We start from the raw sequence: 23,161 nt of genomic DNA, 5'->3' as shown, positions 1-23,161 counted from the left end.
TTGCTCTGGCCTCACATCACCACGGGAGTATAGTCATACTGGAAATGTTGCAAGGTGCTGTGGAAATATAGACATCAGTGGGTCATAGGCGCCGTCGTCGTCGCCTTCTGCGTCCTCGTCGTCGGACTATGTTGAAGAATCTGGATCAAACTGGAGTTGAGTGCCTTACTACTGTCCTCAGCCTGTCTTTGAACACTCTTATAGTGGACGGGGATTGCGCTACTGAAGCCTGAAAGGGATCCGAGTTTGGGGGAGTCGTACAGACCGATCTCCCTTCTCTCACCAGTAGCATAGACGCTTGAGGCATTACTCCTCCCGAGCCTCGTAGAAGAATTGCCATTCATTGCATACCATCACCGCACACATTTGGTGTGGCTTGTCGTCGTGGCACTGGCATTCGACACGGTCAGCCATGCCAAATTAATTCAGGACATCACCAACACGTCCCTCCAGCTAGGCCTGAAACGCTGGGTCGCGAATTATATGTGTGGTCGCCAGTCATTTGTGGAATTTAGGGATAAGAAGTCGAAGCTCCGTAAAGTGAAACAGGGAGTTCCCCTCTACCCATCCTCCATTCCACCACTTTCCAGACGGCATAGAGATCGTATAATATGCGGACGATAGTACGATCATGGCATCAGGTCCCCCACCTATTGTGAATCTGCGATAGGTTGAACGTCTACCTCAACGAACTTGCCTCATATTTCGCTGTAAGAAATCTGAAAATATCTGCCACCAAATTTTCAGCTACATTGTTCACTACAAATACGCTTGAGGTGAATACCCAGCTGACTGTGATGGTCGATGAAGAAATGATTTCGACCATCAAGTGTCCCAAAATACTTGGCGCCACATTCTCCCCACATGCCAAAGCAATTTGCGATAAAGTCAAAACTAGAAACACGATCCTCAAGTCACTTGCCGGGAGCACTTGGGGTGCAGACAAAGAAAGCTTGTTGACCACGTACAAAGCAATTGACCGATCTGCGGTAAGTTATGCAGCGCCAGTGTGGTTTCGTCAGCTCTGTGACGCGCAGAGGATAACACTATCGTAGCTATCCTTGAGTTCCAAAAGTTTCAAACAAGAATAATCAAGCGATAAGACATAAGTGAGGGCGAATTTCCAAGTTTTGACAGCAAATAAATCCATGGATCACATTTGATACGTTCCTTGATTGACTTTTGCAAATATATAGGATACATTTGCAGATACAGATGTAGCCTTCATGTCATGACTATTAAAAGTAAAGAAAAAAAAATACGTTTACGTTTTGTTTGGGTCATTCTAACGTATATTACGGAAGGCAGAGCTATAATAATGCAGGAAATATTTTTTAATTGTATGTATTAACTTATTTTCGCGTTAAAACATACTCGTTTATTTTGTTTTAATTTCTTTCTTTTCCATCACATAGTCTAGGAAAACGTTATCTGTTGTTTGTAATAAATTGCAAAATACTGTAAGTTTTAATGTAAGTGTTTTTAGGTTGAGTACAATGGGTTAAGACAGAAACACGAACTAGTAAGCAGTTACATTTCTCTAGGGAAAAGAAGAAAGCCTACCTGACCACAATTCACATTTACAGATGTTACATCTCACCATTATTTGGGTTTATGATGTCTATGTAGGATGTGCTAGTCTATCTGTGTGTTTATATTTCTTCTTTATTGTTTGTATTGAATATATTGCAAATAATAATATTACCATATAATGTTAAATGGGGAAAGAGAATCTATTCTTTGAATAGCTTTTAATTTAAAAGTCTGTTGTATGAGAGCACATCCAAAGCAGCGGTGAATACAGGTTTAAGTTATGAATGTAGGTGTCATGGGCTAATAACTGTTTACCACCAGCCCCCGTTTGATACATTGGAACTCGGCGTGTGACCAATGTCACTGCCATTTATTTGAGAGCTTTGCTCGTCTGCTGCAGTCGAGGCCGAAGAGATGCGTAAGGAATTCATGTTTTGTACAAAACCGTCTATAGTATTTTCGTCCATGTATGGCGATGTGCAATGGCTGGCTGGGCCAGTGGTTCCATTTTTATTGTTTAGTAAGTTGTTAAGATCTAATATTGAATTACGGTTATCACTTGATGCTGTATTTGCTATTGATGTGGGTGAAGGTTCAAAATCGTATTTCATCGCAGGTTCCAGATCGGTAAGATTCATGGGGATATTATTGCCGGTATATAAGTTGGAATCTAAAGAAATTGCATTAGAAAAGGGAGAGTTCCTCAAATACTTTTACTCACCATTGTTAAAGTCACTCATCTGCTCACGATAATTTCCTCGATAATTTGTTTGATTATTTTGAGCTGCATTTGCCTCATAAAGACTTGTAGATTGCGGCCGATTACCACAGAAAACTGGTGTGATTTCCACGCGATGAGCCTGTGGCGAATTAGCATTTCGAGCAAAATTCGAGTCGTTAACGTTGTGAATGGAGACCTGAAAAACAAAATTCAATCAAAACTCTAGATATCAGCACAGTTTAATTCTCTTCTGGAAAGAGAGGACGTGTGTTTTGTTTGCTCCGTATAATTTTCTTATTTTTACCAGTATAAAGTCAATATTCTGCTATTAAATCTGTCTTAAATTGTTGACACCGTTTTTTACATATATTTAATAAACATTTTTGGCTTGTTGGAAATCTACTAACTGTTGGCGTAAATATAAAGTCTTTATGAAACTATTCAAGTGTGCTTGAATTGTATTGTTACGTTTTTACTGTAGACGTTTTACTTCCAATTAAAACAAAGTTCGTTTACAACTACTTTACTTAGCAATGATTTATTGATCAACTTATTTGCTGTACAACTCACTAACTGCTGTTTGCTGATACGTTTACAATACGCGTTCTCAGAAAAGACTGACTCCTGTTGCGTTATGCCACTGCCTTATATACCTCTCGCTACCCACATCGATATTTCGAGAATTCCCAATCTGGCAACTTCGTTATTTAGCATCTTCGTTATTTAGTCCTTCATCAATCTCTGCTTACATGATCAGCGCTGACAAACACAAACACACATTCATAACAGGATACATGATAGATAAACACATACACTAACATCTATCGAAGAAGCATGGGCTGGACAGTTATGTACAAAACAAAGTTATGAACAAAAGAATGACAACAAATAACAATAAAGAAATTCCAGGGAATACTAGAAACAATGTGTGATGACGTAACAAGAAAACCCTGTACAATTTGAAATTAAAAAAAAGTGTTCTCGCTTAAAACAACACAACTCACTGTACCGAATTTCAGCAAAATCGGATAATAAATGTGGCTTTTATGGGCCTAAGAGCCTAAATCGGTGGATCGGTCTATATGACAGCTATATCCAAATCTGGATATAAAAGGATGTCGAAGAGCCTAACACAACTCACTGTCCGAAATTTCATCAAAATCGGATAATAAATGTGGCTTTTATGGGCCTAAGACCCTAAATCGAAGGATCGGTCTATATGGCAGCTATAACCAAATCTGGACCGATTTGGTACGTTGCAACCATGAATGCGATATTGATAGTATGGGATCCGGATCGAATCTGTTCAAATGCAATTCCTTTTGTTTGGCCTCCGAGGACGTGGGTGGTAACGGCAGTCTCTACCTCCATATGAGTTTAAACTGGACCTTATAAAACTACCTACATTGTCAAGCCGGCGAACTATGTTGAATGTTAATTTTGTAATGAATATCATCCATGGAAAAATTGAATCAGAATTTCTTCGAAGTAGATTTCAATGTATAACTTATTATATAACAACGTACAACTTATTATATAAAAAATTTTGCAATCAATGATCCCTTTCGTTGTATATGCTATCAATTTAACAGGTTCTATAATATAATAAACCTATCTGAAAATCGAAACACATTAAAAAGAAATATTATATTGCATTCAAACAGTTAGATTTTACATTATTTTTTATGTTATATAATAACATTTGTATATGCCTATAGCAGTCTGTAAGGATATTTGTTATGTATAGACTTAATAAAAAAAGGTCAAAAGCAAATTAAAAATTATTCCGCCAAATATATTGCCCTACGTGATATATCTTTTTAACAATATAATAACCACTAGCCAGTATCCTGCGGAGTGGCTATCGCCATTTCTTTCTAAAGCTTTCTAGAGAATAAGCCACTAACAAGTGAACGCCTATTTAGATGATCATTGCCTACTTTTGAACACACAGTCAGGCTTTAGAGCAAATCAAAGTTGTGTGACAGCTTTGGTAGGTGTAACGGATGACTTAAGATTTGGCATTGACAATGGACTAGCAGCCTTTCTGGTACTGTTAGACCATTTCAAAGCTTTTGACTGTGTTGGCCACGATATAGGTTGGGTTAGGTTAAAAAAATGATGCAGATATTAATCCATCCCATGCTACTAAGGGCATACACCTAATCGGCTTGTTGTGCGCTCTAAATAATAAAAAGTAAGCTCGAAAAACAAAATCTAAGTCCACCCCTTAGTTGGTTTATGTCTGGTATTGTGCCCCCACATAAGTGCCGGTTTCTGTTACCCGTGAAAGCCGGGCAATGAAATAGGAAATGGTGCAACGCCTCATCATCTTCCCCACATGCTGTCACTTGCCGCACCGATTTTGCACAAGTGAACTCGTAGTCCTATGTGCCCTTTTATGATACTCTGTTATTATTCCGAAAGCTATACGGACCTGCAGCGGATCCTTACCCATTAGAAGATATTGTAACATCATCTGCGTACCAGAGGGGTTCAAAACCCTCCTCAGACAGCATCCGTAATAGGTCATTTATGGTGGTCACCCATAGGAGTGGCGATAAAATGCCCCCCTGTGCCCTGTCCCACTTTCTCCCTTATATTTATGTCGTGGGATCTACGATTTATCCACCTGTTCCTTATGATTTATTCAGTCTCTAAGGATCCGGTCCACCCGGTACAGGTGTAAGGATTTGATCAGTGTGTCGGTCCGCACATTGTTAAAAGCGATGTCAATGCCTGTGTGTAAGTTTTGGAATCGTAGGATTGTTCTATTTTATGCACAACCTCGTGCAGGGCAGTCTCCACCGACCTACCCTTGACATAGGCATGCTGTGTGTATTTGAGCAGTTTGCTGGATACTCTTCATCATGGTATCCACAATACGTTCCATGGTTTTGAGTAGAAAGAACGTAAGGCTTATAGTTATGTACTTGCCTCGCCGGGCTTGGGTATAAATACCACCCTTGATTCCTGTCAGGCTTTCGGAGTGTATGCAAGTTCTAGGCACGCTGTTAAAATTGTGGCCAGAGAGGCACCAAATAGTTGGCCTCGTTCTGTAGTAACGTCGAAATTATTCATCAGGTCCGGGTGACTTAAATGGCTTGAACCTACTCAAGGCTTCCTTTACCATAAATTCTGTAATGATAAGCCTTCGATCAATCTCATTATTTCAAGATTTCGGTGTCTCCGTGAGTCTCGTCACTTCATGTGGAAAATGCGTTTTCATCAAAAGTCTCAACATGTCCTACGTTGTCCTTCTCCAATTTTTCCAATACTGCTATAACTCCGATGCTAATCCATCTTTGAAATAGAACTCACATCTATTTGGTATCTATGCAAAATACAAACATTTTTCTTACTGATCGAAGTAAAAATATAACCTGTGAATTTCCAGTTTTTATGGGAGACCAGCAGGGAATTATAATAAACAGCACTTTAACATGGAAAGATCACGTCATCGCTACGACAGGAAAAATATCTGACATGCTTAGAACCCTACACCAAAACTCATCTCCTCAACTTACTAGATATTATAGCTCTCAAAATGCATAAAATTAAATACAAACAAATACCACAATATCTTTAGTGGAGTTTGGCTAAACCGGCGGAAGGATACTGATCGTCCCGAAGAGACATAACCTACTGGTGTCTGAATGGCATTTCTTTTTAATTCAATCCATCTATGTAACTCTTAACTAACATCAGCCCAATTTGTAAAGAACACAAGCAAGATTCAGATATCTCTTTTTAATATGTATTAAACGAATATTAGTGTGCAACCAATAATTTTTTTTAAATGAAAATAACAAATTCTTACTTGTATTTATGTTAAATTAATCTGTTATTTAACCAAATTGCTGTTTACAAATTTTATATCTTGAATATTCATACTCTCTAATTATAAGATTTTTAAATCTTGTTGTATGTGAAATTGTAAGTAAATGAAATGAAAATATCAAAGTGGTGATATATGAAAAACAAAAGTCCTTTTCAACACCAAAGGACAATTCGAAAGCTTTGAGTTTCAATTTAATAATAAAGAGTGTGTGTCGAATGATAGCAATGATAGGGGTTTGTTTTTTACACTGGTGAAAAAAAAATTCATTTTGCTGTGCCATTCGACCATTTTTTCTAACACTGACAAATTTTTACGATCAAAAATCAAAAGTAAACAAGCTGTGCGCTCCACATTATTATAATTATTTGCATAATGAATATTTTTCAAAAATATTTTCCATTAATGTTAGCAGTTATAATGCAAATGCGAACGTTGCAATATGGAGATATTTTAGGTCTTGCTTTGGAAAAGAGGAAAACACGGCGAGTAATGTTATTTTAAAGACATCTGTATAAATTTTTTAGCGGGAGAAGCCATTACTTCATGAAAAATTAATGCAAATGGCAATTTGCTTATATTTTTTTCTATTGTTTACATGAAAATGATGAACGAAACTCATGCCAGGTAAACAAACTATTGACGCCGTTATAGAAAAATCACTAAACGGCGGCGCCGTTGCAATAAACTACAAACACAAACTGTACATTTGTCCATTATTGTTAAATAACAACCTTTTAGAGTCCCGTTGCCAATGATAATAAACAATAATTTTACTTATTTTATGCCAAATAAGTCGTTTAAATTTAGTGACGTCTGCCCACAATGTAAGCGGCTAAGTTATGCCGCACACAAGTTGGTTACCAAACCGCAAATTAATTTACAATTACTGACATTAATTTACAATTACAATTGCTCGATGAAACTTCAAAATTTGCTTTGCTGACAAAAATCTTACTAGCCCCTTGGCTACTCAAAAATTATTCACCACACTTAACGTCATATTTTTCTATCCCTACAATTTTGCTACCATTCGACATACATCCAAACGAAGAAAAAACCAAGATACTCGTACTGAGGTCAATTCTTGCAACTTCTGATGAACAATAGCATACACCGAAGGTGGAGTTTCATGCTTCTTAACCATCGCCGCATGCGTTCTTTGGGCAACCCTGTGTAGTCTCACAACCAGTGTTACCGTTTTTGGTAGGTTCCTACCAAAATTGGTAGCTGACCTAAATTTTTGGTAGTCTTTTCCAACATCCCAAATTCTATTACAAGGGGACTGTTTCAAATTTCGGGAAAAGGGTCGTAAATTCTGATATTGACTGTAACTGTACGTGTGTAAGGGATCTCTTCCAAATTTCGTAAACTCTGGGTAAGAAATATGGTTTTTGTGCGTTCAATGCATTCTATCGGAAAACAGGGCTATGTGGCTGATGCATACAAATATGGTCAAATATGGTCCATATTCAGATGATGGGGGGTCTATGGAAATCACTGTAACGGCGAAAATGGGTAGCAAAAGCGCTTTTCCCAACTCAAAAACTGAAATCGGGAGATCGCTTTATTCAAACTCGACAAAGTTGTCGTCGAAATCAGGGAAAAAATACGACTTTATGGACTCGGGATTTCTTATGGGAAATTCGGTATAAAGGGTGCTGTACCAAGATGTAGGCCATCTTTGAACTTTACGCTGTAGTGATTTCAACAAACAGACGGACGGATGGAGATGTCTAGATCGTCTATTAAAAAAAACGACGATCTAGTACTTTGTAGTGTTGAAAATGTATAACTCGATGTGTTGCTAATGGAATGGCAAAATGGCCAACTCTTCGGTGGTGGGTATAAAAACATATGAAGCATTTTTGGCTTATAGAATATTTGGTATGTTTTGGTCGGATTTGGTAGGATTTTTCTTAAATTTTGGTAGGAAATATTTTTCTTGAATGGCAACACTGGTCACAACATATCCTATTTTGTGAACTGCCTTCATGTCAATGTGAACATATGTTTTCCATATGTAAGGTTAGATCAAGCAGCTGAATTATCATATGATTATAATATGTTAAGTACCGTTATGTGAAATATGTATAATAGGATTTATTATGTGCCAATATCGCTTCAATTTCTCTCTATGTGAAATCAACGTTTCAAATGGCTGGTTTATTTCCTGTTTCAATTGTGTTTGGTTCACCAACATCACCAACATTACCAACAGGATGCGCTTTAACCAGTTATGTTTTTGTTCTTGTTTTCTCTTTTATTTAGGGTTACGCAACGGAATATGCACTAACAACTCCTTAGTGCATATTTTTGTAGCTAGCCTCTACAGCCTGCATTTTTATTAAAAATTTATCAAAAGCCAAGAAAAAACCAATAGAAAGAAATTTGTAGAAGAAGAAACACCACAAGCATAAATGAAAAAAACAAAACAATGCATGAATATTCCAAAGATTTCACTATTGTATTTATTTGAAGCGCATATTTAAAACACTTTTAATATATATAAAATAATTACATTACAATTGTTATTTACAATTAAAAATTAAAAAAATCACGCGCGAAATTGCAATAAGTTTCCATTTGTCCTATGAATAATTGGTTAAAAAATTGGTTAAAAAAGTAGTAGCAAACCTTCTTCTTCTTTCTTTAATTGGCTATGCAAACCTGTATAGACGTTTAATTTAAAATTTATATAAAGAACCCTTCACAATTGAAATTCAAAAATTATTATGTTCAAAATGTTGATATTCATATCCTACACTACCACTGTGGTATAGGGTATTATAAGTTTGTCCATTTGTTTGCAACGCTAAGAAGGAGAAGAACTAGACCCATTGATAAGTATACCGATCGACTCAGCATCACTTTCTGATTCGATTTAGCCATATCCGTCTGTGAATCCATGTATTCTTGTAATCAAGGTACAGGTCGTATTTGTTGTCCAATCGTCACGAAATTTCGCACATGCAATTTTTTGGCTCAAGGACGAACGCTATTGATTTTGGTCAAAATCGGTTTAGATTTAGATATAGCTCCCGTATATATGTATCGCCCAATTTACACTTTAATGGCTGTAGTAACTTTAACCGATCTGATATTACTAATCTAAGCATCTTTATTTACTCATCTTTTATTACTAATCTCTTATTACTAATATAAGCATACCAGCAAGATTTTATTAAAATCGATTCAGATTTAGATATAGTTCCCATATATCGCCCGATTTGCACTTAAATGACCGTAGTGACTAAAATTTTTCAACCGATCTGCACAAAATTTGCCACGGATTGTTTTGTTACTGATCTTAACATATCTGCACGATTTCATCAATATCGGTTCAGATTTGGATATAGCTCCCATATATACTTATTTTCAAACGATCTGTTCGAAAAAATTCGGTTCAGATTTAGATATAGGTCTCATATATACATATATTTATTGCCCGAATTTATAATGTTAGGGTAGGTGAATGGTATTATATAGTCGGTTCCGCCCGACTTTCGCCTTTCTTTACTGTTTTCCTAAATTTACAATGTAACGTGTATAAATGGAGATGAGAGTTGTATTAATGAATAAAAAAAAGAGCTATTTTGATGAGAAATTGGAAAGATAGAAGAGTTAGTAAAAGCGGTGAAACATTATCAATGCGAAAATGATAATGATTGTTTCATAAAATAAAATCACGGTTAAATGAAGAGTCAGTGAAAATGGGTCTGGCAGTAAATGGAGATAAGACGAAATGGATGGTCTCCACTCCCAAAAAGCCTTGTACAACGGAGCAGATAAAGAACATGGAGAAAGTTGGAAATCACAACTTTGAGATAGTCAGTAACTTTATCAACCTCGGCACCGCCGTAACCGAAACGAATGACACCAGTTTTGAGATAAAGCGAAGAATAATACTGGCAAACAGATGCTACTTTGGACTAAGTAAGCAGTTTAGAAACAAGGCCATCTCTCGACAGACGAAGACTACACTTTACAAGACACTGATACTACCCTTGCTGTTATATGGTTCTGAAGCATGGGTACTTGTGAAAGCAGATGAGGCAGTGCTTGGAGTATTTGAGAGAAAGATTATTCGTAAAATATATGGACCAGTTTGCGTTAACGGAAAATATAGGCGACATATGAACCACGAGCTGTATGAGCTGTATGACGACGATAGCATAGTTACACGCATCAAAATACAACGGTTGCGTTGGCTAGGCCATATTGTCAGAATGGATGAAGAAGCTCCAGCAAAGAAGTCTTTTGAAGGCAAACACGGTGGTACACGCAAACCGGGAAGACCAAAAGCCCGATGGAAAGATCAAGTTGTGGGAGACACCTCGAAACTTGGTGTCAGAGATTTTAGAATGAGCGCAGAAGATCGAGGCGCTTGGAACGCTATTCTACGTTCGGCTAGTGGAAGAAATATTCTGTCATAGCCAATTAAAGTAAAGTAAGGTTAAATGAATTGAAAATAGAAATGTCGGTTTTGTTGAATGAATTGAATATTAAAGAAGATAAAATTATTAGTGATTCTGTAAGTATGGCACATTTCGACATGTCAATGGTTAGCAAAAACTTGCAGGAGTTCAAAGGTGATTTGAAGTTTTTGGAAGATTTTATATCGCAGACAGAGTTGCTGAATGATTTAATGCAAGAACAAGATAGTGGAACACTAATAAAGTACGTTTTAAATTTTAGACTATCAGTCCAGGTACAGAGTATTTTAGGTCATTCGAATAAACCAACGACATTTGCACAGTTAAAGAAAATTCTTGAAGATGCTTATCCATATTCCGGAACTCTACAACAGTTATTACAGTTGATAACTGTTGAGAACAAAACAAACAAAATTCAACGATGACTTCTTTTAGGAAGTAGTTTTCTAAGTTCAACAGATTCGAAACAGGCAATTTAAGGAATCCGTCTCAGGAGACTAAGGATGCTATACACAAGGTAATGTTGAACGCTTTCATGAATAGGTAAACCCAGAATATCAACCAATATTATTGGCGAATATGCCAATAACTTTAAATGAAGCTACACAGAGATGTATTACAGCTGAGAAGAGTTTAGGTCTAGATACGAAAAAGATATTTACTGCGAATACAACAGGTAGGCCAAATGAGAAGAATTTTACAAATAATAACGGTTATAGACACAATGGTTATAGTTACGGAAACTCGAACAGTAACAATACTCGAAACAGTCACAATAACAACGATTATGACGGTAAAAACAAAAATGATGGCAATACAGGAAACAGGAATAATTCGCAAAGTGGATATAACAATAATCGCAAAAACTACCAAAGAAATAATAGCGAAAATACTTCTAGTCCAATGCATAACAATGGAAGAAATTGGAATGGCCCAAATAATAATAGAAGATAGGAACATGAAGAGCAAGACAAAAATTATAAGGAATTTTCATAAACATGTCAACAGGGAAACTCAGAAAGGCGGATGATGGAAGAATTCATCCAGGAGGCCAACGATTAGGGATATTTAAAGAAGTTCTTATGACAAACGCATTTGTTTCACTAAAATGCAAGGACAAGCGTTTAATATTTTTAATAGATGCCGGAGCTGATATTTCAATTTGCAAACACATTTTTCAAACGTGAATACCGATAATACTGCGAGATTAACTGGCATTACTGAAGTAGTTCAATGTATTGGCATATCTCGATAGGAGTTGGAATAAGTTTTCGAGAAATTGTATCATGATTATTACAAAGTTGAAGAAGATTTACCCATACCCATAGATGGAATCATAGATCGAGATATTTTAACAAAATATTTGTGCAAAATAGACTTTGAGACACATACCAAAAAAATCCGTCTATGTTAAAAGGAAATGGTGTTTGGTCGTCAATTTCAGGAAGTTGAATGATAAAATCGTGATAAAATAAAGTTGCCGTTAACGCGAATTGACGTTGCCTTTTGGCTTGAAATTTTCTTCAAACAGTTTCCAAAGAATGCTGACAAAAGTACTTTAGATGCATCCGCATTATTGTACACTCATAGAAAAAACGCGGCTGAAAATAGCAAACACTGTCTGCTGATTGTTAGTAGTTAATTTTGCTATTACAACAGTAGTTATGCAGGTTTAAGTCTGTCGTTTGCTGAAAATGACTGCTGCTCAATTTACGATGGGTTTTTAAGAAAAAATAAAATTAAAGAGAAGATTTTTGGAAAGAAACTGGGAAAAAAGGTTACGGCCACACACTCACTCTCTGCTAAAAGATGACCCTTTGTTGATGTGGTTTATTGCACACGACGTTTGTAAAAGAATTACGAGCACATACAGCGCATTATGACATGCTAAAAAAAAAGAGTCATCGTTGTTGTAAACGATACACAGCTGACATGCATCATAAGCATCAAGTATCTGTCTAATTTTATAGATAAAACAAAAACGGTTGTGGATATCAATGAAATTCTTTATTTCTGTGAAAGTACTTTTGATGCCATTATGCATGGAACTCGTTTTTTTTTTGCATGGCCACCACGGGTGTGCTTGCAGAAGTCCAGATGCTGAACCATATGATTTTCAACCATAAATCGGCCGATTCTGCTGAATTTCGCCTTCGAAATTCGCCAATCGTCGCTGGCTTGTTGGCATAGACCATAGACTTAGTAGTCCCACAGGAAATAGTCTAACGGCGCCAAATCGCCGCCGACCGAGGCTGTCAATAAATTGATTGTGACATTCGCTGTGTAGCTCCATATCATCCAAATGGGGCCAAAAATATTTTGTTGTCATTGAACGGTAGCGAATCCCATTCACAGTAACGTACCGGTCATCACGGAAGAAGTACGGATCAATGACGCCGCCGGACCAAAAACCGCTCCAAACCGTAATTTTTTCGGGATGCAATGAAGACTCATGGAGTACGTGACGATTACTCTCCGACCAATAACGCATTTTTTGCTTATTGACGGAGCCATTCAACCAGAAATGAGCCTCATCGCTGAAGATGATTTTTCAATGAAAACGATGAGGCCACTGACTCCGACATGAAATGGCAAACTTTACTGAAGAGAAATGTCAAGAGAGTCCCTGAAAAACCCCTGTTTATGGCTCAGGACTAAGAGATCACAACGAAAACGTATGCAATGTTTTTCAGCGATTACCAAGATTTAATCTAATGCTAAATGCAACAAAATGTAGTTTTTTAAAGCCAGAGGTTGTCTATTCGGGACACCTTATAACTGATAAAGGTGTAAAGACCGACATAGCCAAGGATAAAGTCATAAAAAGTTATGCAATACCTACTAATGCTGATAAAGTGTGAAGGTACGTAGCATTTTGCAACTATTATAGACGGTTAATATCAAATTTTACTGACAAAGCGAGAAGTTTAAATGTACTTCTGAAAAAGAATAGAAAATTTTAATTTGAATAGAGTGCCAGAAATCTTTCGAAACTCTAAGGAATTGTCTGCTGGAACTACATGTCCTTGAATACCCTGATTTTTGGAAAACCTTTGTTTTAACAACAGACGCATCAAACTATGCTTTAGTCCCTGCATTGTCCCAAGCTAAAATAGGAAGGGATTTACCTATTTCTTACGCCAGCGCTACACTGTTAAACACGATTTACCACTTGCTATACACTGGGGCTATGATCCCCATAACACCCGAACGTGACAAAAAGATTCTTGCAATCACTAGAAGCAGGCAAAAGCTTCTTAATAACAAAAACACAGATGGTAACAGCAACGATGACATCCCTCAACTTAAGACTTTTACTGATACAAATAATGTAACAAAACTTTCATTTCTATTACGAAAAAGACCAACAATAGAGTTTGGCAAAGATATAATTACAGCGTGTTACCGCGATAATCCAGTGAGCACGGAGTTGACCTTGAAGAAGTTGTTAACAGAAACGCCTAAAAAGGGAATAAGAGAGCTAGCACTTAACAAGAATGATGATATATTTAAATCCATGGATATGGACAAATTCGAAACCAAATTAAACAATTACAGAAAGAATGATACACAAATTTACGAATAATACCAAGACCGAAGAGGATTAACTGCAAAGACACACAATTCAAACTGATATCAGAATATGATGATTCGACCCATGGAGGACACTTAGGAGTTAAAAAAAACGATTTTAGAAGAATATATCCAGCATGATAAAAGATTATGTTTCAAAATGTCTACAATGGAAATTCAACAAACAAACGAAGCCATGGCGAAGGTATGTCCCGCTTGCACGAACACGATTACGATGGGTTCGTGCAATAGGGCCGCCAGCGGATGAGCCAAAGGAAAGGAAGATCAACGCAGATCTTCAGAAGATTTACCTTGAAGAAAGACCGGCCTAGAAGGTCGCTGGCAGCCCCAGCACTAGGCACCGATGCGATGGCCCAATCCGCCATACACCTAAAAAACAAATCACGATTACAGAAACATCAACAAAAAATAATGGAACTGACAACTTCAGATGACGACCTATGGATTCAGAACACGGTTTATGATTGGAACATGAAACGTCAGAACTCTCTCAGAGGCATCGAGACTTTACCAAGTCCAGAACGAGATGTCAAACTACAACCTAGACATCCTCAGTTTGAGTGAAGTATGTTGACCGAAAGCCGGAACTACGGATCTTTAAGGATGCTTCAACTCCATTTTTCAGGCAATGAAATCCACCGAATAAATGGAATCGGTATTTTACTGTCGCCGAAAGCAAAGAGACCTCTTCTTTCATACAATGTTATATCTGAACGCATCATGACGGTACGATTAAATTCATTGTTGTGGTCAATAACAACAATAATCTACAACCAATCATGGCTATGCAAGAATTGACGATATCAGGAATGACATTGCCACAGATTAGTTGATTTCTGCACATGAAACCGGCTCTTTATTGGAGGCACAAAATTTCCCATCAAAATATACACGATTATACTTGGGAATCACCAGATGGAAATACACGTAATCAAATCAACTACGTACTTATCAAACGCTTTTAGTGGCCACTCTACGTCTACTCAAACAAAAAGTACAAATCTCAACCTTTAAAAGCTAAAAAAAAAAATCCGAAACAACGCGCAAGTACAAGGCAACATTAGCGGCACAGGATAGCTGTGAGCACCACACAGGCAGGAACATTGAGGTCCGATCTGTGTGGTGTTCATTACTTTTACGAGAAGCTTAGCTGCGAGCTACCGGGCTCGATATGACAAGGCGAGTTATTGGCGTCTTGAAATAACCAATGGCCACCCTGTTCCCGCGGCGATCGGTCCTTTGGACCGGAACGAGCTTGCTCACCTACAGGAGCAAGCTACAAAATAACATCCATTTTTATTAACAACACCCGAACAGCAATTAAGGCGATGGGCGGTTTCTTCAGCTCCGAAGGACCCACAACCGAGAACATAAACTCCGACCTTCTTAATCCCCCGAAACCCACGCAGGGATATATATACGGCCCCACCCACCTACGCTGAAATTGAGGCCGTTCTGGTCTCATTCAATAACGGCAAATCAGTTGGCCCTGAACAGCAATTAGGGCTGAACTGTTGCGGTATGGGGCATACCCCATAGATCAAGCGATCGCCCCAATAATCAGGGGGGGCAGGGATACAACTGCTATCCCCCACGGTGTGGAAAAAGGGGGTCATGGTCACAATCCCAAAGAAGGGTGAACTAACCCAGTGTAAGAACTGGAGGGGATAACATTGCTAAACGCAATAAATAAAGTGAAGGCAAGTCCTCTTCTGCAACGTATTTCGCCTGCACTGGACCATATTTTGAGGAAAGAACAGACAGGTTTTCGCCACATTAACTCCCTTCGCATAATCATTGAACAGTCTGCAGAACTAAATACACACCTATATCTTTTATCCATCGACTTTGAGCGTGCTTTTGACACAGTTTCGCAAATTTCAATGTGGAGCACGCTGTTGAATAAGGGCATCCCTGAAAAATCGTGAAACTAATTAAAGAGCTGTATAGGAATGCTGAAGTTTCCGTGGAAAAGAGAGCCGACCTTTCGGGATCGACAAGGGAGTGAAACAGGGTTGCATCCTGTCACCGACGCAATTTTAATTTTATTAGACTCCGTATTAGAAGCAACTAATGGTGAAGCATCCTTTAGCATACACTGGGGTATTGACGACTTCCTCGGAGACATCGACTACGCGGAGGATATATGCCTCTTTGCACATTGTTTCGATCACATAAAGGCGAAACTGGAACTACTGAATGGAAATGCAGCCACAGTAGGTCTGAGGATAAACATAGCAAAGACCAAATTGATAAGGATAGGAACATCAAATCTGACACCGTTCACTATAAACGATCATATCATTGAAGACGTTGACAGCTTCTCCTAAACTTCTCCGCAAAAGTGTTACGGATATGGATAAATTGGTATTGAAATCACTTTTTCAAAATGATTGTGTACATTTTATTTAGTAGATATGTGATGTTTTTTAATTGATAAAAGAAGAATTTCAGTGTATGAGATTCCACTTTGTTTTTTTTTGGTTACAGTTGCCAGAGAGAAAGAATAGACAACGATTTTTGTTAACGAGGAATTGTAGAATAACAAAACCGTTAGTGCAAACGATTTCTTTTGTCGACATATTTAGCTAAACGATGTTTGTTACCAGTTACAGAAAAAATTATTCACCACACTAGACGTCATATTTTTACTAACCCTACAACTTTGCTATCAATCCGCACACAGCCTTACCGCCTTACAATGGGTAAATTGGTGCGGGCAAAAACTCGCACATTTCTATTCGAAGTTTCGAATAGAATTAATCGATAACGGATACCATAATCCAAAAAATTCGAAACTCGGTCGATTTCGAACGGGAGAATTAGGCCCCTGGTCTATAAAAGTCAAAATTTGCTTTACTTCCCTCAAAAATCTTACTATTTCATGGACTACTCAAAACTTATTCAGCACACAAAAGGTCATATTTTTACAAACCCTACAACTTTTCTGAAATGCACTGCACTGTAAAGAACTTATTTAAAACAGGGCTAATATTTCCAATAATAAACATGCCAATTCTGAAAACTCCCTGGAAATTCTGAAAACTCCTTGGGCAGAACTACTACAGTGAATAGTATTGAGGTTTGCTTTGTCGTTATGAATGCTGTGGTGGTCTGCCTGATACACCGCTGTATCTAAGGGACAAGTTGGAGCTAGAACTTGAAGATCTAATTGACATTTTTGGGGGCGGCAGTCGCATTGCTTGGTGGTTGGGCTGCTGGACATAATGCTGCCGAAAAGCCACTTATGGATTTATTCCTCCTCCTGTGGAGTAAACGCCGCCAAATGTGACACCAAGTATTTTTTAATATTAGTTGATGGACTGATGGTCTGAAGTGCAATGTTGGAAATTTGCCAACGAACATTCCATTAAGGAATAGGCAGAAGACTTCTTGCATATCATTGAGTGTTGCCCGTTTCTAAGCTAAATGATAAGGGGCCTCCTTTTAGTATCCGATTTCGAATGGCGTGTTACTTAGCGACAACTCTTTACACATAAGGATCTAAAAATATTAAAATATGAACCACATATTTTGATACCTACATATGTATATTCATATAACGATTCTAGTATTTTCGTATTTTATTGTCAATAAAACTGAGAAACTTATGCAAATATTCTATGGTGGGTACCAGACATATTTAAAACGGGAGAATCTAACAAAATATTTACTTGTTTTTGATGTAAAAGGGAAAAATAATTTCCATACATAATATTGTAAATTGTTCGAAAATATCCTAACTCCCATTCATTTGTTTGGGGAAATTTTTCCCAAATTTTATCGTCTCAATATTCCTTTTATTTCGATGCAGAATGCCTACTTTTCCCCTTGGGAAATATTTCCCTTTTTCAAAGTATGTATTCGAATAAGGGAAAAGGGGGAGGGGAAAAACTACCAGGAAATGGTTATTCAAATAGGAGAAAAGGGAGTAGGGAAAAGACTTCCAGGGAATTCTTATTCAGAATAGGATTGAAAATGTCAACTTTTTTTCGAATTGGATATACAATTGATCAGTAGAGAGCGTAGATTCACATCCCTTAAGGAATTAGCAATGAATTCCACCTTCAGAACATTAGGTGCATCTTTGTGTTAAGGAACACGGCCTTCCATTCAAATGATTATTCGTTATCCCTAAGTGTTAACGTTATTTTAATATGCAAATTATATTTTAATTAATCATTTATATTTTAAAATTTTGCTTACCTCAGTATTCAGATTTTGTCCTGGTATTAAATTCTTCAAAAATGAGGCATCGTCATAACGAATAACCCCAGTGTTTGGTATGCCGTCGAGATATGAGTTGTAACCAGTAATAGACGGAGGTGGCGAATCATCTCCGCAACTATGATGGATATGTGGAGCGGCTGTGGCGGATGAACTGCTACCCCCACTACTGAAGACATCAAAACCATTGTAATATTTGGACTGTTGGTATTTCTCTTGCAGGGTCATGTCCGCAACCGATGAAGATGATGTCCGTTCGGCTACGGAGCTCAAAAACGGTGTGTTATTTGTAACTAAAAATCAAGAAGAAAAAAACTGGATGCATAAAACGAAAAAAAATATATATATTTATATATAAATAAGTGTTGTTAACTTACAATTGTCGGATTTGTTTCGTGACAATGTATCGGGTACGAAATGCGACCATTGTTGCTCCTTAGACTTCTGTTTCTGCTGCTGGGCACTTTTTATTTCGCTACCTATGGCTGAAATACATTTTGTAGCGGGAGTCGGGCGCTGTATAACAGCTGCTTCACCTGTTAAACCTCCTACTGTACTTTGCGGGCTGATAGTGTTTTCGCCACTGCTGCCGCCAACACTGGTACAACTAATACTTATGTTATTGTGAGATGCATTTGTGGGTATCATGTCATTAGAGAAATATGAAAAGGATGTGGCGGTTGATGAACTCGTGTTAATCTCCTTCGGTTGTTTTGGCTGTTGCATTGTAGCTTTTGTAGCCTCAGCTGCAGCCTCTTGAGGTGTATAAAAATTAACATTGCCAAACTGCCTATAACCACCGAGTACTAAACCATTGGTAACGGCCTGGTGTAATGCCGGGTTCCGTATGGTATACATTCCATTTTCATTTTTGATGATTGCAGCTGGTTGGTCCACGGGCAATGGAGCAGCCATTGGATATGTTTCCAATGGACGACCTTGTAAAGTAAGTAAACACATATTTATAACTCAAAATATAAGTTTGTATTATAGATAATATATAAGTTTGTCTATGACGCTGAACGCCTGGGTTCGAATTCTGGCGAGACCATCAAAATAAAAATTTTCAGCGGTGGTTTTCCCCTCCTAATGCTGGCAACATTTGTGAGGTACTATGCCATGAGGTGTCGCACTGTGGCACGCCGTTCGGACTCGGCTATAAAAAAGGAGGCCCCTTATCATTGAGTTTAACTTGAATCGGACTGCACTCATTGATATGTGAGAAGTTTGCCCCTGTTCCTTAGTAAAATGTTCATGGGCAAAATTTGCAATTTGCATTTGCATTATAGATAAAAAAATATGCTAACAAGCACTAATGTTACAAGGAGAACTAGAGAACAACACAACAAACACACATATATCAAAATTAACAAATACCAAATCTCGAGATTGGCCAACTTGAGCTTCGCCTGGCCAACCCTTGCAGCACAAGGATAAGTAAACTTAACGAATAGTTTGACTGGTTGGTCAAATATCACGAACGCAAACGCACACAGGCTCTGGAGCCAATAGATTGTGGTCAACATCCCATCAGGGGCACATGCCATATAGCAATAGCATTCAAAGGACAACAGATGCCAGGCTCAAAACAATCTGCAAAACATTTTAGTAAACAATTTATCGAGCACCCAACTAGAGACAAGACGAGAAGGTACACCCTAAGAAATATACGGAATCGCTCGTTTAGAATTGAACTACAACTATTCAGTACAGAAGACGTTGCCATCGGGTCAATCCGGTCCGGGATTGTCTCCACCCTGGTGTTTCCAGACATATGGAAGGTAGGTCGAGTGGACCCTATTCTAAAGCCGGGCAAACTTGCAGAACAAGGAGAGTCATACAGGCCAATCTCTCTCTTGTTCCCAGTCGCTAAGACTCTTGAGGCGCTGCTCCTATCTGGCTTGAGCTCGTTTCTGATCTTATGGCCTGGGCTGATTGAAGCCACGAAAATGTGTGCGGTGATGGCATGTAAAGGTGTTGTTGTGCTATGCAGACTTCGAAATCCCTGTTGATGATCGGCGAATGGAAATTTCCCTACGAGGCTTGGGAGGAGTAATGCCTCAAGCGTCTTTGCCACTGGTGAGAGAAGGGAGATCGGTCTTTACGACTCCCCAAACTCGGGTATTTTCTAGGCTTCAGTAGCGGGATCACTCTGCCCATTTTCCAGACATCGGAAACTATAAGAGTGTTCAAAGCATGCAAAGCTGTTGTTGTGCTATGCAGTCTTCGAAATCTATGTTGATGCTCGGCGAATGGAAATTCTCCTACGAGGCTCGGGAGGAGTAATGCCTCAAGCGTCTTTGCCACTGGTGAGAGAAGGGAGATCGGTCTGTACGACTCCCCCAAACTCGGGTCTTTTTCAGGCTTCAGTAGCGGGATCACTCTGCCCATTTTCCAGACATCGGGAACTATAAGAGTGTTCAAAGACAGGTTGAAGACAGTAGACAGTCTGTTGTTGTGCTATGCAGTCTTCGAAATCCATGTTGATGCTCGGCGAATGGAAATTCTCCTACGAGGCTCGGGAGGAGTAATGCCTCAAGCGTCTTTGCCACTGCTGAGAGATGGGAGATCGGTCTGTACGACTCCCCCAAACTCGGATCTTTTCCAGGCTTCAGGTAGCGGGATCACTCTGCCCATTTTCCAGACATCGGGAACTATAAGAGTGTTCAAAGACAGGTTGAAGACAGTAGTAGGTACTCAACTCCAGGTTAATCCAGATTCTTCAACAACAATGTAGAGATTCCATCGGGGCCCAACGCCTTAGATAATTTGGCGCCACGGATGACATTCGTAACTTCGCCCACGGTAAATTGTGATGGCTGTTCCTCGGCTCGGAGACTACGAATACGGCGAATGGCTCTCCTCCTTGCCCTGTCACTCTTGGGACGTACAATAAATTCACGGTTGAACAACCTGGTGCATCTCATCGGATCAGAAATGGTGTATCACGAAGGCCAATCCTCCACCTCCATTCCTTGAGCGATCCTTACATAGCACATTGTATCCGTGACAACTGTGCAAGCTGCAGGTGCTGGTCAGCTTTGTCTCCTGGATCGCTGCGACCAATATATCTTTCCGACTCGTAAAATCCACAATCTCGTCGATCTTGCGACGGAGACCGTTGTAGTTTTGTTGCGAAAATGATATATTTCCCGGCACTGGCCTGGAATGCTGCCGTCACGTATATTGCCGTACAGAAGAGGTTGGGGGGTCACATAGTCCGACGACGAGGACGCAGAAGGCGACGACGACGACGCTTGTGACCCACAGCTAGCTATGTTCGCACAGCACCTTGCAACATATCCAGTATGACTATACTCCCGTAGTGAAGTGAGGCCAGAGCAAGATCGGAAATGTACCCACTCCATGCTTCGGTTATACCTCACCGACACCGACCGATGATGGAGGCGGTTCTGGCAAACCGAACAGAACCAGGGTCCGGGATGTACCTCTCCCATGACGAAAAAAGACGAACATGTACACTGAGACGGCAGCCCTTGCCGATGAGGGTTCCATTGGGTCTATCCGGTGCGTACAACCGGCTGCCATGGGATTGTTCAATTCATTTTGAATTTTCTTTTCTCCTTTAATAAAAACTTTTTAATACAAATTGTTTATCCCGTGAAGTTCTTCTATAAAAGGTTATGGGCGAAAAAGAGCAACACGGAATTCCCCAGTTTAACGGCAAAGGATACAATGATTGGCAGTTTCGCGTTAAAATCCATTTGGACTCTCTCGATTTGTTGAATGTTCTAACCGGCAGTCTTTCGAACGGAGATTCTGAAATGGCGCAGTTCTTAAAGATGGATAAGAAAGCGAAGGACAAAATTGTGAGTTTCCTTCATGCGGACTGCATAAGTTTTGTACGAGAAAAGGAGACGGCAAAAGAAATGTGGGACAGTTTAAGTTCTGTTTGGATCAGCTATTGATTAGAAAGAAGCTTGCAAAAATGAAGATGGGCGAAAGTACTTCTGTGGTAAGTCATACGTCAGTTGAAGCTTGCTGGAGCAAACATGGAAAAAAATGATGTGTTGGCGCAACTGTTTTTGACGCTGCCTGAAAAAATTGATCCCCTAGTTACTGCGTTGCAAAATGTAGAGGGACACAAATTAACATTTTACATGGCTAAAGAAAGGCTAACAACTGCTTATTCTAGCAAAACGTTTCCGAAGAAAAATCGTTTCACCAAGCTAAAAATTGTTGGCAGAAGGATGCAAGATCTGCAGATAGTAAGTCGGTGTCATTAATGGCGTACAAGAAACCCAACAGTTCAAAGAACATATGAAAACCAAATCAAATTCAAGTTGGATTCCGGGGCAAGTGACCATATGGTAAGAGAAAAATCTAGATTCTCAACAATCAAAGATTTGGAGATCCCCGTTGATCGGCAATAAAGGATTCAAGGTGATCGTAAAAGACGTGGTACATACTCCAGAGTTGCTGGACTATTTGTTGTCAGTAAGAAAGCTAAGCAATTGTGGCCTGGATGTGAAATTTTTAAAGAACAGTGCAATAATACTGAAGGGACAGAAATAGTTGCGATGGCAAATATGCAGCATGGACTATAAGAAGTTGTTTTTAGTCTGCCTGAGAGGAATGCTTTGTCCTGCAACAAGAATGATTTGAATTTATGGCATATAAGACTTGGTCATTGCGGAAAATCAGGCATGGACACGTTGATTACTGCACTTCAAAGAAAGGACCAAATGATGTGTGTGATTTATGTATCGAAGCTAAGCATTGTAGAAGTCCCTTTAGTGGCACTAGAACACGGGCTACCCGGTTACTCCAAAGAATACACTCGGATGTATG

General features: G+C 38.8%; 1 protein-coding gene across 2 annotated transcripts in view; it reads right to left on the bottom strand.

The window, feature by feature from the left end:
- Positions 1-1,647: 1,647 nt before the first annotated feature.
- LOC106091967 (uncharacterized) overlaps positions 1,648-23,161 on the bottom strand; it is a 59,342-nt gene continuing 37,828 nt past the window's right edge. For both annotated transcript variants that reach the window (XM_013258692.2, XM_013258693.2), the window contains exons 14-17: positions 18,727-19,287; positions 18,329-18,642; positions 2,255-2,450; positions 1,648-2,203 (exon numbers count right to left, since the gene is read on the bottom strand). In XM_013258692.2, coding sequence (XP_013114146.2) covers positions 1,845-2,203; positions 2,255-2,450; positions 18,329-18,642; positions 18,727-19,287 — 1,430 coding nt within the window. In that variant the 3' untranslated portion in view covers positions 1,648-1,844. The remainder of the gene's footprint in view (positions 2,204-2,254; positions 2,451-18,328; positions 18,643-18,726; positions 19,288-23,161) is intronic.

The sequence above is a fragment of the Stomoxys calcitrans genome, chromosome 2 (assembly GCF_963082655.1).
Source record: "Stomoxys calcitrans chromosome 2, idStoCalc2.1, whole genome shotgun sequence".
Lineage (NCBI taxonomy): Eukaryota > Metazoa > Arthropoda > Insecta > Diptera > Muscidae > Stomoxys > Stomoxys calcitrans.
This window is presented reverse-complemented; position numbering and strand designations above follow the sequence as displayed.